The 17,360-nt window shown below is 49.2% G+C and overlaps 10 protein-coding genes across 10 annotated transcripts; 6 read left to right on the forward strand and 4 right to left on the reverse strand.

Moving 5' to 3' along the window:
* Window positions 1–223: 223 nt before the first annotated feature.
* MIND_00472700 (uncharacterized protein) lies at window positions 224–2,674 on the forward strand (the record flags this gene model as incomplete). The annotated part of the gene is made up of 20 exons (XM_037361537.1): window positions 224–367; window positions 412–473; window positions 523–542; window positions 593–672; window positions 723–815; window positions 866–966; window positions 1,014–1,089; window positions 1,143–1,155; window positions 1,210–1,242; window positions 1,291–1,316; window positions 1,366–1,380; window positions 1,430–1,479; window positions 1,531–1,678; window positions 1,724–1,789; window positions 1,840–2,056; window positions 2,104–2,122; window positions 2,168–2,249; window positions 2,295–2,319; window positions 2,366–2,442; window positions 2,492–2,674. 20 exons carry the CDS (start codon window positions 224–226, stop codon window positions 2,672–2,674), a joined length of 1,530 nt encoding a protein of 509 aa, XP_037221829.1.
* Window positions 2,675–2,715: 41 nt separating this feature from the next.
* On the forward strand, window positions 2,716–4,414 carry MIND_00472800 (FAD-binding domain-containing protein; the record flags this gene model as incomplete). Its single annotated transcript, XM_037361538.1, has 4 exons — window positions 2,716–2,921; window positions 2,977–3,850; window positions 3,898–4,051; window positions 4,098–4,414. 4 exons carry the CDS (start codon window positions 2,716–2,718, stop codon window positions 4,412–4,414), a joined length of 1,551 nt encoding a protein of 516 aa, XP_037221830.1.
* An 84-nt stretch (window positions 4,415–4,498) lies between these two features.
* Window positions 4,499–4,884, forward strand: MIND_00472900 (Polyamine transporter 1; the record flags this gene model as incomplete). Its single annotated transcript, XM_037361539.1, has 3 exons — window positions 4,499–4,603; window positions 4,653–4,698; window positions 4,745–4,884. 3 exons carry the CDS (start codon window positions 4,499–4,501, stop codon window positions 4,882–4,884), a joined length of 291 nt encoding a protein of 96 aa, XP_037221831.1.
* A 3-nt stretch (window positions 4,885–4,887) lies between these two features.
* MIND_00473000 (Prefoldin subunit 6) lies at window positions 4,888–5,393 on the reverse strand (the record flags this gene model as incomplete). The annotated part of the gene is made up of 3 exons (XM_037361540.1): window positions 4,888–5,044; window positions 5,093–5,217; window positions 5,265–5,393. 3 exons carry the CDS (start codon window positions 5,391–5,393, stop codon window positions 4,888–4,890), a joined length of 411 nt encoding a protein of 136 aa, XP_037221832.1.
* Window positions 5,394–5,546: 153 nt separating this feature from the next.
* Window positions 5,547–8,122, forward strand: MIND_00473100 (uncharacterized protein; the record flags this gene model as incomplete). Its single annotated transcript, XM_037361541.1, has 18 exons — window positions 5,547–5,721; window positions 5,773–5,788; window positions 5,837–5,887; window positions 5,934–5,990; window positions 6,037–6,140; window positions 6,185–6,284; window positions 6,333–6,378; window positions 6,427–6,708; window positions 6,755–6,773; window positions 6,818–6,941; window positions 6,990–7,003; window positions 7,051–7,115; window positions 7,165–7,227; window positions 7,280–7,319; window positions 7,371–7,421; window positions 7,472–7,486; window positions 7,539–7,913; window positions 7,968–8,122. 18 exons carry the CDS (start codon window positions 5,547–5,549, stop codon window positions 8,120–8,122), a joined length of 1,752 nt encoding a protein of 583 aa, XP_037221833.1.
* A 64-nt stretch (window positions 8,123–8,186) lies between these two features.
* On the forward strand, window positions 8,187–10,407 carry MIND_00473200 (AAA domain-containing protein; the record flags this gene model as incomplete). The annotated part of the gene is made up of 5 exons (XM_037361542.1): window positions 8,187–9,044; window positions 9,096–9,773; window positions 9,828–9,936; window positions 9,990–10,180; window positions 10,234–10,407. The coding sequence occupies 5 exons, from the start codon at window positions 8,187–8,189 to the stop codon at window positions 10,405–10,407; spliced, it is 2,010 nt and encodes a 669-aa protein (XP_037221834.1).
* Window positions 10,408–10,430: 23 nt separating this feature from the next.
* MIND_00473300 (PPM-type phosphatase domain-containing protein) lies at window positions 10,431–12,013 on the reverse strand (the record flags this gene model as incomplete). Its single annotated transcript, XM_037361543.1, has 10 exons — window positions 10,431–10,514; window positions 10,566–10,759; window positions 10,806–10,876; window positions 10,925–11,101; window positions 11,147–11,161; window positions 11,209–11,333; window positions 11,383–11,602; window positions 11,654–11,803; window positions 11,853–11,887; window positions 11,933–12,013. 10 exons carry the CDS (start codon window positions 12,011–12,013, stop codon window positions 10,431–10,433), a joined length of 1,152 nt encoding a protein of 383 aa, XP_037221835.1.
* Window positions 12,014–12,046: 33 nt separating this feature from the next.
* On the forward strand, window positions 12,047–12,793 carry MIND_00473400 (uncharacterized protein; the record flags this gene model as incomplete). Its single annotated transcript, XM_037361544.1, has 3 exons — window positions 12,047–12,102; window positions 12,149–12,545; window positions 12,599–12,793. 3 exons carry the CDS (start codon window positions 12,047–12,049, stop codon window positions 12,791–12,793), a joined length of 648 nt encoding a protein of 215 aa, XP_037221836.1.
* Window positions 12,794–12,817: 24 nt separating this feature from the next.
* Window positions 12,818–14,805, reverse strand: MIND_00473500 (Cyclophilin-type peptidyl-prolyl cis-trans isomerase; the record flags this gene model as incomplete). Its single annotated transcript, XM_037361545.1, has 10 exons — window positions 14,699–14,805; window positions 14,283–14,654; window positions 14,091–14,239; window positions 13,943–14,043; window positions 13,766–13,898; window positions 13,707–13,714; window positions 13,565–13,654; window positions 13,371–13,519; window positions 13,158–13,325; window positions 12,818–13,106 (listed from the first exon to the last, which is right to left on the reverse strand). The coding sequence occupies exons 1-10, from the start codon at window positions 14,788–14,790 to the stop codon at window positions 12,818–12,820; spliced, it is 1,551 nt and encodes a 516-aa protein (XP_037221837.1). The 5' UTR covers window positions 14,791–14,805.
* A 2,135-nt stretch (window positions 14,806–16,940) lies between these two features.
* MIND_00473700 (uncharacterized protein) lies at window positions 16,941–17,218 on the reverse strand (the record flags this gene model as incomplete). Its single annotated transcript, XM_037361546.1, has 2 exons — window positions 16,941–16,993; window positions 17,041–17,218. The coding sequence occupies 2 exons, from the start codon at window positions 17,216–17,218 to the stop codon at window positions 16,941–16,943; spliced, it is 231 nt and encodes a 76-aa protein (XP_037221838.1).
* Window positions 17,219–17,360: the final 142 nt, after the last annotated feature.

The following is a 17,360-nucleotide window of genomic DNA, read 5'->3' on the forward strand; positions in this document are numbered from 1 at the left end:
ACGCTTGGTTGAACCGTTTGGACCGCATCTCAAGGTGCCGAAGAGCCGCTGACTAGGCAACCACTCGTGACTCGTGGTTGACCTGGTTTCTTGGCCTTGATTGAAAGTGCTTAGACCATCAACTACGCAATCTTTGTTGTGTAAATCCGTCCGGACGCGGAACTCTCAAAGAATCTTATTAAAAGAGACTGTCGGAGGTTAGTCCCCAGCCCTCTCCTCCAAGATGGTCGACCCTGACACCTCCAGTGACCAATCTGCAACCATTCGAGATGAAGAGCTCGTGAAAAAAACTTCAGAACTCGATGCTGCTGCCAAAGATCCCTTCTTGATCGACGAGTTTGAAGAGGGAGATCCTACTAACCCAAGGGTGCGCTACACTCGTTTCGCGTGCGCTAAACCAACCCACGACAGAATTGGTCACGATTACGACGATGGTATCTGACCTTCTTCGCTGGTGTCCTTCTGCTTAACGCGTGCGTTGCTCGACTGCTTTGGTGGATCATTTTCTTGATTGCGCATCAGCACATTCGCCAGCGCAGCCCGTATGTTACTCCGAAAGGACCATGAATTTCATTATATTCCGCTTTTGCAGCCTCCGGCATCACACTCGAAATGAGGAGGGAGTTCCATATGTCTCAAGAAGTAGGCGTTCTGGCCCTCTCAATCTTCGTGGTCAGTCGAATACTTGACGAAAACTACGCAATATGTCAATATTTTCACAGGCTGGATATGTCGTGGGTCCACTGTTGTGGGGGCCTTTGTCCGAGAACGTGGGACGAAGACCTATTTTTATTTTCCCTCACATTGTTTTCACGGTGGGTTCCAAATGCTGCACTTGCTAGTCAGGCTCACGGCATTGATTCAGCTCTTCCAAGTTGGCGCTGCTCTAGCGAAGAACCAGGCCTCTTTGCTAGTATTTAGGTTTCTCGGAGGGGTCTTCGCCGCTGCACCTCTTACCAACTCTGGGTAACAATCTCTCTTCCCAAGTGAACTCTCTTATCATCGCGCCCCAGTGCCATCATCAGCGATATCTGGGACGCCAATACAAGAGGGAAGGCCCTCGCTCTCTTCACTCTGATGCCCTTCACAGTACGTGTCTTCTTCTACTCTTCCACGTTTCCACTATGCTGACTGATGTATAGGGTCCCACACTAGGTACCAGCACTTGATTTTGCACTCAACATACTCTAAATTATACCACTTATTTAGGACCGACAGTGTCGGGCTTCATTGCCGTATCAGGTAATCAAGCCTATGTATGACTGCTGATCAACCTCCTAACATTCGTAGGAACGAGCTTCCGTTGGGTTTATTGGGTAAGATCTAATTCTCTCGCGCGACGCTTTCACTCAAATATATATGAAGACTTTGGCCATCTTCGTAAGACCATATTCTTATTCCTCACATACCCTTGCTTATTGTTGGGTAGGCTGGAGTTTGCAGTATTTTCGCAGTGTTGACCTTGCCTGAGACCTACAAGTACGCGGCCGCCCAATCACTCCTGCTTTCTCTCTTTACAATTTGATCAAGGCCTGTACTCCTCATTCGCGCTGCAAAAAGAAAACGAGAAGAAACTGGGGACAATCGCTACTACGCTCCACTCGAAAAGGACCGTAGAAGCTTCCTGCAACAGGTCGAGAATGTACTCGCTCGGCCATTCAAGATTCTTTTTCTTGAAGTGAGTGCTATGTCGCCCGTTGAACTGTCTTCAATTGTCTTGCAGCCGATGCTGTTTGTCATTACCATCTACATGAGCTTCATATTCGGCAACGTATTTTTACTCTTTGAGGTGATACGACTCTATATTTTCACACTGGTTGTTGATAAGACGAGTATCAGGCCTTCCCTATCGTTTTCACCGTCGGTCATGGACTCAACGCCGGCCTGACTGGATTAACATTCCTTCCGATAGCCTTGGGAGGTACTGTGGCGACAATATTCTCCGCTTCATATTACAATCCACGCTATGAACGCAAAGCGGCGGAACTCGCACCGCACCCAGTCCCTCCCGAGTTCCGGCTGGAGATGACTCTTCTGGCTTCGCCGTTATATGCCAGTAAGCACTTGTGTTGTCACTCTTGCCACAGCTGACCGAAATTTCAGTCTCATTTTTCTGGTTTGCGTAAGTCCTCGCTTGTTCTTCCTCAGCTCCGCCTCAATTGCTCAGATGGACTTCCTTCCCATCTATATCGTTGTGGGCTCCTTTGATGTCCGGCTTTGTGATGGGCTTCGCCATTAATCTGATATTTGTGCGTGGCCTCCATCGGTTAGTTTCCGTCTCTAACTATGCCAAGCTGTCTCTGTTCAACTATATCATCGGTGAGCCTGAAGAAGTCACGTTGTCTTGCATGCTTATTCTCTGAAGACACCTATCTGTTCGTTGCTGCTTCCGCATTGGCTGGAAGCACGGTGGTTCGCAGTCTTTGTGGTGCAGCGTTTCCTGTGTGTATTTTCCGCTATTTGGATTCAATGACTTGATCTCTCTTGTCAGCTCTTTGCCACTCAGATGTACGATGCCTTGGGTCCACGATGGGCGTCTTCCCTATTAGGTTTTGTCGCATTGATAATGATGCCGTTGCCGTTTGTCTTTGTGCGATATGGACCCGCGATACGCGCGAGATCGAGATACGCCCCCGCCAAACCGACGCCGGCATCAAATAAGCTAGAGGCATAGACAACTGTACACGAGCACTAATTATTGTATCGCTACACGTAATGTCACACAGTCACGGTCCAACGCAACTTCCTTTCACCCATCCAGACGAAGAAATGCCGATACAGCCTATGTTTACCTTCTTTTTCGTTCTCGTCGGCGCTCTCGCCAAACCCATCCCATCTTCTACGCTCGTGTCTTGTCTCGCCAACCACAGTCTTGCTTTCGAGACCTCTCAGAGTTCCGATTGGGACACCTCAACCACACCGTATGTTCTATCCATATGCTTAGAGTAAATCACCCTTGAAACCTTGACTCCTCAGTTTCAATCTTCGATACCACTACCAACCTGCGGCAATAGTATATCCAACTCAGACGAATCAAGTGTCTGAAGCTGTCAAATGCGCTGCTCAACATGGATTTCGCGTCTCACCACTGAGCGGTGGGCACTCTTATTCTGCATCTGGTTTTGGCCAGGACGGCACACTTGTTGTCAGTCTCCGAAACATGACACAACTCAGCTACAATACTGGCGACGGCTCTGTCAACGTTCAGCCTGGCACCCATCTCGGTGACTTCGCCCTCGAACTCTCCGATAAATACGGGCGAGCTGCTGCTCATGGAATCTGTCCTTATGTTGGTTTGGGAGGCCACGCTGGCTTTGGTGGATGGGGTCTTTCCTCAAGAAATTGGGGCTTAGTGATTGATCAAGTATTGGCTGCTGATCTGGTGCTTGCGGACGGTACAACTCGCCATGTTAGCAAAACAGAACATCCTGACCTTTTTTGGGCAATCCGCGGCGCATCGTCATCTTTTGGTATCGTCACTCAGTATCAACTCCAAACCCATGCCGCTCCAACAAGTGTCATACGCTTTGCGCTCAATTTCAACGTCGCTGACCGACCAGTACCTCTGTTCGCTCAAGAGTTTGCGAGACTGCTCACTGCTTATCAAACCTGGGGACTCAAAACTCCGAAAGAAATGGGAATCGTAACCAACATCTGGCAAGGCGGTCGCGATATTGAGATGGCTGGCTACTTCATGGGCGATATGACGAGCTTCAATGCGGCATTTCAGCCCCTTCTTGACGCGACTGGAAAACCCAACGCTACTTACATTCAAGAGCGCGGCTGGGTCGCAGCATTGACGGAAGCATCAGGCGGGACAACTTTGTCGACAATCGGGACGCCAGACATCGTATGTTTGTTGCAACTTTGATTCAAGAAGATGTTCACTGGCCCTAGCACGACACATTTTACGCTAAATCTCTAACTGTTCGGAATGACACTCTCATTACGACCGCAGCTTTTGAGAAACTGGCAAACTTCATGATGACGGCGCCAAAGCCAGGACTACTTTCGGAGACGTTCATTCAGTTTGAGCTTTGGGGCGGTGAAGGTATACTTTTTGCTTTATCTTTGTTCTTTTCAGTTGACGTTTGCAGAGAGTAAAATTTCGTCCATCAGCTCAGATGCAACGGCGTATCCCCATCGCAGTCATCACTTCACCGTCCAATTTTACGGTCGCTCCAAAAGTGAATGGTCGACGGCCTGCACCGAATATGTAGATGGGTTGACCGACTCAATAACTAGCGAGATGCCAGCGGCCAAGTTTGGTGGTTATGCAAATTATCTGGATCCTGAATTGGCAGGTTGGCAGAGAAAGTACTATGCGGAAAACTATGATCGTCTGGAAAAGTTGCAGAAGGAGTATGACCCACGCGGAGTGTTCTCAAAGCATCAGAATGTAGGCTCTTCATAGGCATATACCCTCACAAATAAATACCTTTGACCGGAATGTGACAAATGGAGTGATCCGAACTTCCCACATTTCCTACTTTCGCCCATGCCGCCATTAGCTCTTCGGGGAGTCGTCACCAAGGTTGGGCTTATGAACAAGACGGCAACAGTAGTTGTATCGAGATGGGCTGTTCATCCGCTAACGGGGAAGGTGAGCAGTATCAGTCATGCGACAATATTAAAGCTCATCCTTCAACCAGCGTATGGAGAGAACCAAAAAATATCTAACACATGACCCGCAAAACAGTCTGTCACTACTCTTGCTTTGCTTATAGCTTTTTATGATAACCAGAGATGCGAAAGGAAGACATTGTTGTCATCCGTAATTGTCCGCCAGTCTCAAAGTTGAAGCGGTTCAAGCTGGAGACTATTCTGCGGAGTCCAGAGGTTGAACGCGAATTGCAGCGAGCGAAGCAGGCAGAGGGGCAATAGTTTTTATGCAGTCTTGGCCTGCTGGATTGCTGCTTGGATTTCCACGAGCTGGGAGTTGAATCGGAGTTGAGCAGGACACAAACCAACGAAGGAACTGACCTCTTGCTTTTTCTTGTCAGATCTTGTTTGTATGTCCTGCAACTGCCCCTCGACGCGTTTTCTATCCATGACTATAGTCGCAATCTTCACTGAACGGTCGTAAACGCACATTTCACTTGAGATGAATTCCAGTCGCCCTTTGACGTCCTTCTTCGCGTCGTCTTGCTCTTGTTTTACCAGGACAGGCCCGATCTGCTTGTAGACTACGTTGTCTGGTGTGAGTTTGGCGAATTCCTGGAAACTTGAGCTAGGGAACAGCAAATAAGTGGGGGGTAATGGACCTGATCGACCAATTGATTCTCAGAATATTGAGCATCCAATTTCTGTCGAGCCTCTACAATTGTGGACATTTCCATCTGCAGTTTCGTGTAATCGGACGAGGCACTTTGCAGTTTGGCTTGGAGGGACATGGCGGTTCAGATTGTGTGGATATCAAATCAAGAGACTTGTGACCGCGCTGCTTTTGCTCACGACGTGTGGGCGTGAACGAAAAAGGGATTTACGGGCCTCCGGTCCATGATGAATTAGAACCCGACATGATTCTCTCTCGATAACCAACCACCATGACCGCATCTAAGATTCACATTGACTGGGATAAGGTCGCCCATCCCGACCTTGTTTTGGCCCGTTTTCCAAGCCGTAGGTCTGTTGTCTATAGTACAAAAGGCATCGTTGCCGCTTCCCAGCCTCTGGCCGTTGAGGCTGGCCTGGAAATTCTTCGCAAGGGTGGAAATGCAGGTGAGCAAAAACTGTGTCCTGTTGGCTTTCGTTTAACTTGCGTTTTTGTAGCTGATGCAGCAGTCGCGTAAAATTTCTCTGTTTACGCTACATGGAGGTTGAATGCAGTCTGAAGGACCTCAGCTGCTCTCAATGTCTCTGAGCCCAGTTGTTGCGGGATTGGAGGGTAATCATTCCCACAATAAAGGTTCTCTGGAGCTCACTCTCTCTAGCGATGCGTTCTGCTTGTTCTACGATGCGAAAAGCAAGACTGTCAAGGCCCTCAATGGGTAATTTATGGCTACACTTCTATGCTGTTTGGCTTATCCACGAAAGATCTGGCCGCTCGCCACGAAAATTGACACTTGAATATGCTCGCCAGCGTGGGTTGAATGGTCGGGCAATTCCTCTCACGGATCTCAACTCGGTCACTGTCCCTGGTGCGCTACTCATGATTCAAGGCCTTTGATCTTATACTTTACAGGCGCAGCTGCGGCGTGGGTTGACACAGTTGAACAACTAGGAAGTGGCAACGTTACAGTGGCTGATGTTTTAGCGCCGGCAATCCGTTTAGCTGAGGAAGGGTGCGTCGTGGTTTTTATATCTCCAAACTCGAATACTAACTCCTCCAGGGTTCCTGTTTCGGAGATCCATGGTCTCTCATGGCAGAAGTCCGAGGTCGCAACTCTTCATTCTTCTTGCGTGTGCTACTAAAAGAAATCTTAGCAACTGATCAAGAACGCCTCTCCAAATGGAGATGAAATGCTGCTGAATGGCAGAGCACCTCGTCCGGGGGAAATCATCAAACTACCCAACCTCGCACAAACGTTCAGAGAAGTAGCAACACATGGGAAAGACGGATTTTACAAGGGCCGGGTTGCCGAGTCCATTGTAGAACTCATCAAGAGCAAAGGAGGAGTAATGGAGCTTGAAGATCTTGCACAGCACAAAACTGCTTTTGTAGAGCCTATCAAGTACACCTATGCAAACGAGGTGACCCTATATGAGGTCCGCATCTGTGGTTCATGATAAGCACTGTGCTAAACCAATCCAGTGTCCGCCAAACGGCCAAGGTTGATACTCTGATCTGTTGCACTATCTCTGACACTTGGTGTAGGACTAACGGCTCTGATTGCATTGGGAATCCTAGAAAGTCTACAAGAGCAGGGTATTGTGCGGCCTATTCTTGAAATGGAGCACAACTCGGCAGAGTATCTTCACGTCCTAATCGAATCTCTTCGGTTTGTTGTCATCAAGTTTCTTATGATCTGACCTGACCTGCCCACCAGCGTTGCGTTCGCAGGTGAGCTAGCATTGTTTGGTTGGGTTTAACATACGATCAAATTCCAGACACGCAGTGGTATGTAGCAGATCCAGACGTGGAGCATGTTCCCATCGACAAACTGTTGAGCAAAGTGGATTTTCCGGTTCCAATCCTTCTCGTTGACTCACAAGTTGTACCAGGAATACTTGGCTTCGCGAGCGAAACTTATCAATCCTCTTAAGACGAACCCAGAAGTTGTTCATGTGCTGCACTTTGTCTGCCGTTCTCAAAACTCGGAGCGCTGAACGATACTAGGGGAACCCCGCGAACCACTCTGACACTGTCTACTTCACAGGTAAAGTTATATCTAAATCACCCAGGAAAGCAAGTTCACTTGAAATTACAGTCGCTGATCAATGGGGAAACGCGTGTAGCTATATCCAAAGTAACTATGCTGGTATAAATTCTCTATATTTGATCCGCAAACGCAAGTTGACCTGATCTCAGGTTTTGGGACTGGAGGTTTGATCAGAATTCCTCTGTTCTTACTGGCTCGTCCTAATTCTACTCTTAGCCATACCGAAAGGATGCGGTTTTACGCTCCAAAATCGCGGAAGCGGTTTTGTACTTGATGAAAATCATGCAAATTCTTTGCGGGGAGGCAAACGTCCATACCACACTATTATCCCGGCCATGGCTCTTCGAGGCGACGAACTATTCCTTAGTTATGGAGTGATGGGAGGCTTCATGCAGCCACAAGGCCACATACAAGTTCTCCAAGGGATGCTGAGGGGCTTTACACCGCAAACAGCTTTAGACTCGCCCCGTTTTTGTATCTCGGCTGGCAGTCCAGATACCCAAACGAAGGAGACCGGAAACGCGGGAGACATCAACAGCGAAGTATATATCGAGGAGGGAATACCGGCGGAGACAGTGGAGAAACTTCGAGGCAAGTTGTCTACCTAAAATATGCTCAGCATTTTGGCATTGACGAAGTAAGCAGCGATGGGCCACGATGCTCGAGTTGCCACCGGTTTTCAAAGGGGCATGATGGGACGGGGACAAGTCATCCAGAAGCTAGCTGACGCTTCAGGTCGGTTTGTTTGGGCAGCAGGATCTGATTTGCGAGCGGATGGACACGCATCACCACAGATTTAAGCCATTATGTAATGTTGACATCAGACTGTCACTGTGTGTGACAGTCGCGACTTGACCTTATACTATGTCAAAACGCAAAGCACCCCCCCTCGAATCTCCATCTAAACGCGTAAAACCTACCCCGGTACCCACTCAATCCGTCATAAAGGTCGCTCGTGTACCACCACCAAAGCCTCCCACCACTCCTCGACGCGTTCGAAGACTGCCAACTCCCACTTCAGACAGCGAAGACGAACTAGACGTCATCCAGTCATTTTCAGCTCGGAGAGTGAAGGCGAAGTCAGATGCAGAAGACTCTCCTATTCGGAGAACTACCAAACCTGCTGTTGCGCGGACGAGGCGGAAGGGTGTCGTCAAAACAGGCCCTGACGCCAACCACGACGCGTTAAGCTCAACAAAATTGCTCGAAACCCGCACCTTACGTTCAGGAAAAACCACGCCTACAACTCCGACCAAGCCTAGATCCCCGAAAAAGCCCGTACAAACTAGTAAGGCTGAAGCCAATAACTCACCCAAGAAACCTACACGCATCTCGCCTGTCAAAAAGGTTGAATCCCCCAAGAAGGCTGCCAGGCGGAAGACACCTTTGCCTCCTTCGAGCTCAGAAGATTCAGAGGAGTTGTCAGATGTGCCAGAAAGTCGAGAACCTTCACCCAGCCCATTGCCTCGTCAAGCGCCTGCGATCACCCCTCTCATTGCTCCACGACCAATTGCACCGTTAAATGCCACCAACTGTTTGGATCTCCAGAAACGCCAGATTCTGCGCGTCTTGCAACATCCTTTGGACCTTGACGTTGAAGAGGAAGGTTCTCCGAGCCGGATCGCTTCACAGCAATTGAGTGACTTGCTCAGTGGTACTGTCGAGAGGGGGGAGGGAAATAGCTGTATGTTGGTGGGCCCCCGAGGAAGTGGCAAAACAAGTGTGAGTCGGATCATCGTTTCTCCCTCAACGTTCTGACTTGTAGGGCTACAGATCGTCGACCAGTGCATAGCGAAGTTATCTGAGCAACCGATTGTTCTGAGACTATGTGGGTGGACGCAGCAAACGGACAAGCTCGCGATACGTGAAATTGCGTACCAACTTGGACATCAAACGGGGAAATCTTTTCTTGTTCCAGATGAAAACCAAGGCGTTGAAGAGAATCACGAAGCTCCCTCTGGCATGTCTGCACTGATTACTGCTCCTGCGGCGCACCTTCCTGCTCTCATATCTGTTCTCCCGACCCTTGCACGACCCACTGTTGTCATTTTGGATGCACTCGACCTCTTCGCTCAGCATCCTCGGCAGTCTTTGTTGTATTGCTTGTTGGATACTGTTCAGAGTTGTCGAGCTGGCACCCAAACGAAAGGTCTTGCTGTCATTGGCGTGACTAGTCGCATCGACACGCTCAATATGCTGGAGAAAAGAGTCAAGAGTCGGTTTTCTGGGAGGATGTTCCGAACGGCCCCGCCCGTTCAATCCCAGGACTGGCTTCGGCTTACTGGTAGAATACTGGCCTCTCAAGTCGACAATACCATCATCGAGATGGATGATTGGAAGGAACAGTGGACCTCCGCAGTTCAACTATTCCTCAACGACCCGAAAGTTTGCACCGCGTTAAAGGAAACTTTCAGTCTCACCAAAGATGTGCGGGTGCTCGTAAGATTGCTGGTGCGATTTCTTTTCTCGGTCATGGTTTGTACTGAGCATTCATTCTTCTTGTAGATTTCACTTGTCGTTAGACTTTCGCCTTCGTCCCCATTCCCGACGTTAAGTCTGTTGGAGACTGCGATTGCGACCCAGCGCTCTCGCCCGCCTTTCCCCATGCTCCATGGTGTGTTCTTATTTTGAACAATCGCGGTCTTGTGGATATCTGACGGTTTCTAGCCCTCCCATACCCATCAATATGCCTCCTAATTGCTACAGTACATAGTCAGGCAACTGGCCACCCAACGTTTACTTTCGAAATGCTTTACGAGCGGGTTCGGGACCAGATTCGTAGTTCAACGGCCGCCCCAGTTCTGTTCCATGGCAGCAGCATCGGCATGCCTCAATGTTCGCGTTCTGTGTTACTCAGCGTGAGTACCATACCTTACTTTTATCGTAGTGGTCTCATTAATCGTGATGACAGGCCTTTGAAGGCTTAGTGTCAGCAAAGGCCATCGCGTTCGTTGCGTCTTCTGCTGGTATGGCCAAGGAATTTGTGAAATACCGCGCTGTTGCGAGCAAAGAGGACATCAAACGCGCACTGCAGGTCAAAGGCGACGTAAATTTGACCAAGTGGTTTACAAAGGCAACCCAATAGGCTCGAGAGTCGATTACAATAATTTACATTCGTCGTTGACGCTCACTACCCACTGCCTGTTGGCGCCGATATGCTCGCAGATCTTCTGTTGAGTCAGGACCACGAATCTTTGAGTTGAATCAATCTCAGTTTGTCCCGAAGTCGTTAGTCAAACGCACCTTGCCCCAGCCAGCTAAAGGCACAACTAATACGGTCGCATTGTCTTCTCCTCCAAGCTCTTCGGCAAAAGAAAGAATTTTTTCGGCAGCAGCTTTCGGGTTGGGGGCATCTCGAGCAAGATCGCAGACTTCACCGTCGGAGAGCATCGAGGAAATTCCATCCGACACAAGAATAGCGTAAGCCCACTCCTCCCCTGCCGAGACAGTCAAACGCTATAGAATAAGGGAGGGCAAGCCAACCTTCCAACAATTTAGTTCGAACTTCAGGTTCTGGGGTTACGCCAAATTTTTTGTAGCGCAAGTCACCCAGGCTATGTGAGGATTCAGTGTCAGAAGGGCTGATAGAGGGACAGCTCTACCCTCTGGTGTTGGCTAGTGCACCCATCCACCGTGATTCGCCAAACGAGTCCGTTATCAAAGAACTCCCCATCATCCTCCGCAGCCTTATGCTCTCTACTCTCGCGTCGGCATGGTGGGTTTCGGTCATAGGGAACACTTTGCCGCCATCCGTCGAACACAACAAAACCCGCGTGTCGCTGTGGACAATCAGATCCAGAGAATATATTCAAGATTTTACTTACCCGCAATGGGCGACCCTAATTCGTATCAGAGGACACGAAACATGGTGAGTGCGAGTACATACGTCAAGGCCAGCTTCTGTGAGGAGAAGAATGGTGCAGGCGGCGAGTCCAATGGATGGAGAATAGCGACCGAGGCAGTTGCACCACAGCTTTGCGCTGAGCCATCCGCTGAGAGATGGCGGTCAACCTCGATGATAGTAAGGACCAAGAAGGCAGAGTGTATGACAAACACTGACATCGAAAAAGGCAAGGGTTAGACGCGTTTCAAGGTCAAGGGAAGGTGAATCGTCAGCAATATTGACCCATGGGGCGAGTACTCCGCCTCTGAAGCGTTTGAAGTAGCCTCCTAGTTCGTGAATCCAGGCAAAGAGCTCTGGAATCATGGCTTTGTCAACGGACTCGACAAGGCCATGCAACTCCTGTCGAAGATATTGTGCTACAGCGGAGCCTCCATGCCTGTAAATACCTCAAGTTAATATGAACTAGATATCATTGCGTAGTGCGCACCCGTCGTATATGCCGACAAAAGCAGCTTGTCTCGCTAGAGCACCACCAGACGTAGGGTCCCAGTCAATCCCATGAGCCTTTTTAACACTCAAATGTAGTTCTTGAGGGTCCAGAGACAAAGATGCGAAGGAATAGAAGTCCTCCTGGTGACTGAGCGTTTGTTGGTTTGAGACAATGCTGTTGAAACCCAAGTAATGACCTTCTAGTTCCACGCGAATTAGCGACTCCGATGACCTTAGAACGCGTTAGATGAATAATATGGGCAGTCAATGAGTCAACCTTAGTGAGAGGATAGCGGGCAATACCTCCGGCAGCTGCCGCACGAATATAGTCGTGGTAGCATCGTTTCAAGATACGCATTTGATCACATCTTCAACTCCAACACCCATGTAGATGGGTGCAAACCAATCTACGCCAAAGATTACAGCTCAGGACCGTGCAGTCCTCGAGTCAGTTCCTTTCTTCATACGACTCCCCCAACTCACTCATTTCCAGTCTCAAACTACAGCGCGATAAACTTAGGCAATATCAGAAGCAGATTCAGTTCATCCTCCAACGTGAACATGACATTGCCAAGAGTCACCTAGCTGCAGGAAATAAGGACCGTGCTCTCATCGCCCTCCGACGTCGCAAATTTCAGCAGAGCCTACTGCTTAAGACCGACGGCCAGCTAGAAACCCTGGAAGAGCTGGCGAGTGATTGGCCTACTTATCACCGCAACCCAACTCATGCGCCACAGGTATCGACCATCGAATTCTCCCTCGTAGAGGTGTCTGTTTTGCACGGACTCCAACAGGGAAACGATGTCCTGAAGCAGATTCACAAAGAAATGAGCATCGAGGCGGTGGAGAAACTAATGGATGAAACACAAGAGGCGAGAGAGTATCAGAAGGTTAGTTTTCACGCACAGAGTGGATTCACAGGTGATATAGTTTCGTCTTGCAGGAAATTGGTGATTTACTTGCCAACAACCTGACGGCGGACGAAGAAGATGCTGTTCAAGAAGAATTACGCCAACTGGCTGCTGAAGCAGAGGGCACAATCGAATTGCCTGCTGCCCCAACCCACGATCCCATTCCGGACAAACCCGAACAAATTCTGGCAAGCGTGAACAAGGACAGAGTACCCATAGCTGCATGACAACGTATACATCTAGATCCAATACTACCAGTTGTCGAAAGAACCGAATCCTGTTGTCCGCTGTTTCTTCTTCTCGCTACCGCCGTCCGTTGCGGGGGTCGGCCTCTTCAAGTTGAGGTATTTTCCTACTCCTCCCTCCCTTGCTGCTCCAAACACTGAGTTGCCTGAGCCCAGCTTCACGCCAAATGCGTTCATGTCATCTCCTTCCTTCTTCTGCATAACACCATCAGTCCCCGTACCCTGCTCCGCTTCCTTCTTTCTCGCAAGTTTCTTCGCCAGCCGATCCTTGTACTCTTGGAAGGGGTCTTGATAGCTGAAGGTGGAAATTAACAAAAAGAGCTGGACGCAAAAGCACAGGACCCACATTATGACTTCCTTTATTCGTACAGGTTGCGCTGGCCTCTCCGTTCCCGGCTTGAGCGGGAGTTTTTCGAGGGCATCTAGCACGTCCTCCCCCCCAACTAATTTACCGAACACAGTATGTTTCTTGTCCAGGTGAGGTGTCGCTCGAAAGGTCAGATACCATTGAGAGCTGTGATTGTTGAGCAGGAAATGGGCGGCATCTATATTTTCTTACCCATTCGTCCCCGCACCTTTATTAGCCATTGCCAAAGTTCCCCTGCTGTCATGCTTGGCTGCACCCTTCAAGTCATGTTCGTCTCGGAATGGCGTCTCCCAATAAGACGTCCCACCGGCGCCAGTGCCGGTAGGGTCTCCAGTTTGAATCTAACCTTAAGTCAGTATTAGATGGACGATGCAGTTTTTGCGGACCATAAAATCAGGTACGAGTCGATGAAACAGACAGTTGTCGAATTTATGGGACCGGGCCAGCATAAGGAAGTTGTAGCAAGTTTTTGGCGCCTGTAGGTCAGATTATATAGGTTGGCTTGAATACGGATAAATCAAGTTCGACCTTTTCACCTGCGGAGCTCATGAGTGAGTCAAGTCTCCAACATGGGGTAGAATACAAACAATAAAGCTCCAGGTTTAAGCTGCTACCACCGAGAGTTGTAACGACACGAACATATGCTCGTCGTTTCCCTACATCCTTCTCTTTGGCTTTGCCTTTAGGTGGATTTGATATATCCTCGAACATGAGCTCTTCCTAATAGCGCTGAGCCAGCGCAACAAGCAAATAGTGTTGAATACCTCATCCCACACTAACTTAGAAGAGGCAGCGGCTTGAGGATCGACTGATGTCGATGTTAAAGATGCGCCAGGTAGACCGTTGGAGTAAGGAGACACGTTCCCTTGGCCGGAATGTAAGCAAATGACTAACACACGTTATGCTACGCACAAGGGTCTTCAATTTTGGCTTTAACAGGAACCGCTGATGCAACAGTTTGGGGCTTTGGAGTAGGTTTAGATGATGTGGCAATGGGAGCAACGCTGGGAAGGGAGGCAGAAGGAAGTCCGTGAGGATTTTGCAGCGTTACGACGTCCTCTCTATTAAAGTTAGCGCAACTAAAGGTGGGTGGAATTCAGGTACTTCTTGAAAGGCACATCAGCCACGAGATCTCGTCCACCCTTGATACTCTCCGCCAGGAAAACATTGCCTGTGGTCTTGATAGCGACAATATGTGAGTGTTGAGAGAAAGGCTTGAAGCTAATAGGGTCGTGGAGTTCTCCGGACGCTTCTTTTCTGGAGTAATGCAGCGTTATGAGGTCTGCTGGAGTGAGTGGTGCTTTGGTGATTGGATGCTCGTTGTTGTGTTGTTTCAACCAAGGTATTATGTTGACCAAATCGAACACGGTCCCGGTACCATCAGCATTTGCCGCACAGACTGGATTCTTGAATTCTTGGAAGGAAATGGCGCAACAGTCAAACGGAGTAATTTGTGCAGGATGCGCCTCCGCCTTTCTGAGAAACTAAGAGGTCGCAAACCGAGCTACGAAATCACGCACTGTTTGTGGCCAATCGAAGAAGAATGAGCGCCATGTAAACCGCTGTGTTCAGCGTGGGTGATATACAGCTTGTTTGAATTTCCATGTCCCATCGTGGAGGTCGGCAGGAAGCTTTCGTCGACACGTGACTCGTAATTTCATGCTTGTGTCGCGACTGCGAACCCTCTCACCACAATTTGTCCGTGCAGCTTCCTCTTTTCCGCCCAAGAAGACCAAGCCTGCTCCATCTGCTCGTGCTGGCCTGGGTATAGATCCTGGTGTTTTCGACCAAGTCCGGCAGCAAATTATCGAACGCCATAACTCTGCCGATCTTGACCAGCCCAATGTTCAACACTTTAACACCAACGTGTTGAACATACGAAGAGCCTTACAGCAGAATGATCTAGCCTTACTGGCTTTTTCTTGGGAGGAGCTGTATATGGTGCAAAGGACCCATCTACTTTCGCGCAATATCATTGAACAAATCGCCAACCTTGTTACCTCGCATGACGGCCATTTAGAAGCGAACGGAATCGCACTGGTGGGCCAAGTGGCGCTTGCTTCTGCCGCAATGCATGATATAGATTCTCTGAATCTTTGTCTTCTGGACCTCCTCAAAAGAGGACAGTCACAAACCATCATTGAACTCTATGAAAAATTCCGCCAGTCCCTCGGGCGCGAGGATCCTGACCTTGTGCTGGAATCCCCTTCATGTCACCCCGACTTTTTTCTGGCAGTAGTCGCTGCCCACGCCATGCAAGGGAATTTTCATTCCGCTTTGGCTTCCTATCTCAATGCTCAGATCATTATTCCTCGCCGTTCTGCGGATTCGTTTTTCCACTCCATTTCGTCCTTACCAACCATTCAACGCGACGCCAAGGTGTATTTCGACCGCCTTGATCTGGCAAAAACAATCCACCTTCCCATTGCTCTCAGCAAACACATCTACAACCTCTCCGTTCAGCCTCAATCATCACGACTCGAGCAGCTCTACACTGATGTCATTGCCTCAATAGAGGGGCCAGAAGCCTTTATTGCGGCACGTCCTGAACTTGGATCTGGTTCCAAACCCGTCACGATGACCGAGTTAAGTTGGGCCTCTTTCCTTGTCGCATTTTTGCGCAGGAAACGAAATGATTTGGCAACCAAAGTCTGGGAAGATATGGAGCGACTAGCTGTCGAGACAGGGACTTTAATCTGGAATTTGGTCATGGATGGGTACAGCGATTTCGGAACTCCGGACGACGTCTATGGCGCATGGAACGCTATGCTTTCTCGACAAGTGCAGCCAGATAGCATGTCGTATCGTGCACTCTTGTCTTGCTTGTTCAAGGCTCGCCTAGCCGATGACGCTATTCGTTTGCTGGAAGTGTTCCGCAAAGAGGTCCAACCCACAGCATTACCGGAGCATGTTCTTGCCGTCTACAACTCTGTTCTTCACGGCGTATTGTCTCTCGGACGAGATAATGCGGAATTCGCTTTTGCATTATTTGAAGAGATGGAGAAGAAGGGTCCAAAACCAGATCTCGTTTCTTTCAACACCATCATGTCGTACCATGCGCGTCAACGCGATTTCAAGTCAATGGCTAGCGTTATCAACCGTATGTCAGAGGCCAAAGTCACCGGCGACGTATTTACCTTTTCAACAATCCTGAATGCTCTACTCCGAGCGGGAAGAAATGACGCCACAGATTTGGTGCTTAACATCATGCGCCGACAGGGCGTCAAGCCCACTGTAGCAACATATACCTCAATCATAACCTCTCAGATTGCGGAGCAAACCATCCCTCACCTTAACGCTGCCTTGCGTTTACTGGACGACATGGAGAAAAGTCACGACACTCAACCCAACGAAGTGACTTATACGTCGATAATTTCCGGACTCTACCGCGGCACTTGGCTGCCAGTTGAAGAACGAACACGGCACAAAGATGATATTCTTGCACAAATCAGAGCGAGAAAGATCAGATTCCATCTCGGTGGGTACCACATCCTTATAAAGGCTTGCTTGGAGTCGGAAGATGAGAATGGCGTACAAGACGCTCTGCGTTTCTACGACGAAATGAAGAGGAACAACGTCAGACCGGTGGATGATACGTGGTACATATTATTGACGGGATTGAGGAACCGCGGCGAGTGGCAGTTAGCCCGTGAGATTGTTGGAGAGATAGAGACGGCTCGCACGAGACCGTCGAACGATATTTGGCGTCTTGTTTGGCAGATTAGACAACATTCAGAAAGATAAACCAATAGCCTACAAACCTCAGCCCGTAAAGAAAGCTTTACCCAGACCCACCCGAAGATAACGAGCATATGCTGAGGATGATAAGAGAGAGAGTTAATGCGTGAATTGAACGACGCACCCCACTGGCTCCATCGTCGTCCTAGCCATTTACCAAAGACAGGTAAAAGCACTATCGAAACGAGCTGCTGCAGTTGATGTAAGCTCTCCTCCCACTCTTGTTGCGCTATACGAAGGTCATCGTCTTCGTATGAAGCATTAGACAACACATCGTCTAGCGAGGCGTCAGAACCGGGCATGATGTGGTTTAACGCAACTCTACTTTGATCAATGTTCGTGATGGCTCCACAACCCGCTGTCCTGCTTACCTCCCTACCTCTACCTTCGTGCTCGACATCCAGGGTCAAGCCTGGCACATTTCTACCCCTAGAGTCGATTTTT

This window comes from Mycena indigotica (genome assembly GCF_014461135.1).
Source record: "Mycena indigotica strain 171206Taipei chromosome Unknown Mind.scaff0004, whole genome shotgun sequence".
Classification (NCBI taxonomy): Eukaryota; Fungi; Basidiomycota; class Agaricomycetes; order Agaricales; family Mycenaceae; genus Mycena; species Mycena indigotica.